This window comes from Nematolebias whitei, chromosome 23 (assembly GCF_014905685.2).
Source record: "Nematolebias whitei isolate Nwh7 chromosome 23, NemWhi1, whole genome shotgun sequence".
Classification (NCBI taxonomy): domain Eukaryota; kingdom Metazoa; phylum Chordata; class Actinopteri; order Cyprinodontiformes; family Rivulidae; genus Nematolebias; species Nematolebias whitei.
Window position 1 is genome coordinate 1,786,971 of NC_056520.1, and position 2,841 is coordinate 1,789,811.

General features: G+C 55.9%; 1 protein-coding gene across 1 annotated transcript in view; it reads left to right on the forward strand.

Annotated features, from left to right (window-relative positions):
- The first annotated feature begins 1,354 nt into the window (after nucleotides 1-1,354).
- LOC119428909 (neuronal membrane glycoprotein M6-b) overlaps nucleotides 1,355-2,841 on the forward strand; it is a 21,472-nt gene continuing 19,985 nt past the window's right edge. Inside the window, exon 1 of the mRNA XM_037696606.1 lies at nucleotides 1,355-1,526. Coding sequence (XP_037552534.1) covers nucleotides 1,457-1,526 — 70 coding nt within the window. The 5' untranslated portion in view covers nucleotides 1,355-1,456. The remainder of the gene's footprint in view (nucleotides 1,527-2,841) is intronic.

Consider the following 2,841-nt stretch of genomic DNA (forward strand, 5'->3'; position numbering starts at 1 on the left):
GGGGGGGGGGGGGGGGGGGGGGGGGGGGGGCACACTATCCTGCATATTTTAGAGGTTTTTCTGCTCCAGCACACCTGATCCAAATGTGGGGGATTTACCCAGATCTAAAAAAATGCAAGATAGTGGCCCTCCTGAACTGGTCAGGATGGTGGCCCTCCCGGACCAGGACTGGTCAGGATGGTGGTCCTCCAAGACCAGGACTGGTCAGGATGGTGGCCCTCCAGGACCAGGACTGGACTCTCCTTGTCTACATCTCATTAGTGTGAGGTCCATCTTGACGCTCCTTTACTCTTCGTAGTTTCCTAAAAGGGTTTTGCTGCGACTGTCCAAGTCCCTGAGAGGTTCTTGTCGGGCTCTTCAGTTTGGGACCAGTCCCCCGGACCGCCTCAGGACTGAAGCACGAGCTCGATGATGCCACAGTCTGTGCACGTTGTCACGTTCAGTCAGCCTGGGCTCGAGGACCAGGCCCCACATGGAGGACCCGCTGCCACCACGATCCAGACTCAGGTCCAACATGGTAGACCACCAACACCTGCAACAGTTCTGATCATGCTCTGAACCATCTATGGGTGCCTGAAGACCTCGTCAAGACCCTGAACATCGGAGTGGGCCATAGTCCAGCTTGAAGACGGCTCCATGTCCAAACCGTTTGGTGCTGTTTGGAACGTTTTTGAACTTTGTTCTGAGAGTCTCTGATGGACCAACGTGGGTGAGTGGGGGGGTGTCCTGTCCTCAGGGTGAATCAAACGTCTTTAATCCATCCTGTTGGGGGGGGGGGGGGGGGGTCTCTGACTGGATCTGGACTCTGTGGGCCACGTATTAGACCAGGTCTAAGAGGATTGGGGACAGATGGTGGCCTTTGCCTTGAGGATGTTTATTATTAGAAAAATGGGGCGTGGTGGAACCATAAGTCCCGCCCACCTAATTTGTTTTAGTTTTTTTTTTTAAGCCACGCCCACTTAGAGCAGCCCTTTCCTCTCCTGACCAGTTTTTATGGGTCAAATAGGTTCTGGTCCAGTCCAGTGTTCTGTTAGCAGAATATCTGCTGATTCATTCAAGATGGCCGCCGCAGAGCTACCATGGTGGTGGCTGAGAGTCATCCCTGACACGCACTCCGAGCGCTGCCGCCGGGCGACACGCATTTCCTGCTTCCTCCGGCTCTCTGCTCAGCAGATGGAGAGGAGGGGGTGTGCGCGCGTGCGTCCGTGATGCTGGGCAGCACCCTGATGGGGGGTCAGGTCCTGCAGGGGGGGTCAGTCCCGTCGGCCAGGCCCGTTTGGGTCGGTTCTGATCGGTGCTGAGCTCCTGCAGGGAGGGGACACGGAGAGGGAGGGGGAGGGGGCGTGCACGAGAGAGAGAGAGAGAGAGGAGGCGCAGCGTCAGGCAGCAGCTCACGGTCCGCGCGCGCACACGCACAGCTCCAGAGGACAGCGGGAGGTTCGGTTCTGCTCGGATCATGGATGGGACAAAGCCGGCCATGGAGTCCACCGCGGAGGACACCCCCGAGGAGGGACAGGACAGCAAAGGTACGCACGCGCACGCCTCTCTGCGCCTTCATTCGAGCCGTGCGCGTGACAACGAGCGGCAGAACCTGGACCTGGTTCTGTTTGGATCAAAGAGGAGCGGCAGCGCGCTGCTGTGCGCGCGCGCAGGGCTATTGTTCTCCATCAGGAGGAGGCTCGTGTCCTCAGGTTCTGGTTCTGGTCGGGTCCAGAGACTGGGGGGGGACGAGAGCTGGCCACGCCCCGTGAGGGGGGGGGGGGGGGGGGGATCTGACCCAGATTATTGTAAACGAACCGGACCACCCGAACCTGCAACAGAACCCTCTGAGCCTCATCAACGGTCCAGGTTGCAGGTTCTGTTGGGTCGGAACCAGAAGCCCCCCAGGAGGATCTTTAAGACCAGGCTGATCCACCTCCAGCAGGTTCTGGTTCTGACTGGAGCATCAGGTCCAGTATGTGTTCTGACAGGACCAGTCCAGTATGTGTTCTGGATCAGTAAAAGCAGAAATATTTTGTCCTCAGATTAAATCTATAATTTCTAGATGTGAACGAGTTTGGGTCCAAATTCATGAAATGGCTCAGAACCGGTCCTGGTGTTCTGTCACATCTAAAGCCCACAAACATCTGATTCAGATCTGGAAATACAATGACGGTTCTGGTTGAAGGATCTGGTAGGAGGTTCTGGTTGAAGGATCTGGTATGAGGTTCTGGTAGGAGGTTCTGGACTGTATGGGTCCACTCGGCCTCAGCTCCACGCTCCTCTGGGCCTTGGCGGCCATCATGGACGGGTCCAGAGTGGATTCTTCAGAACCCATCCTCGTTTCTGCTCACTAGGACTGGACTGATCCTGACACGTGATCCGGATCAGAACCGGGTCGTCTCGCTGGGACATTCATCAGGTTTTATTCGTTGGACAGAGTGGATGTCTCCGAAGTGTCCTGGGTTTGTCTCCGAGCCTGATCAAGAGCCGTGTGTGTTACATAACCCAGCAGCACCGGCTCACGGTTCGATCAGAACTGATTACATCACAGTCTGGACGGGCTTCAGGTTCTGTCGGATCAGAACTCTCTCTGGGTTCAGGACTCTTTGAATCGCCGGTCTCTGAGGACCCGATGACGAGCGCCGGTTTAAATCAGACCTGGTCCCTCTGTCCGTCAGTACACGTTGTGAGCTTGATGACTTGGAGCAGAAGTAAGGCGTCAGCATATCATCGGCGTATCGTCGGCGTATCATCATCATAACGTTGGCGTATCATCGGCTTATCGTCAGCTTATTGTCAGCGTATCAACGGCGTATCATCATTGTATCATCAGTGTATCATCAGCGTATCATCAGTGTA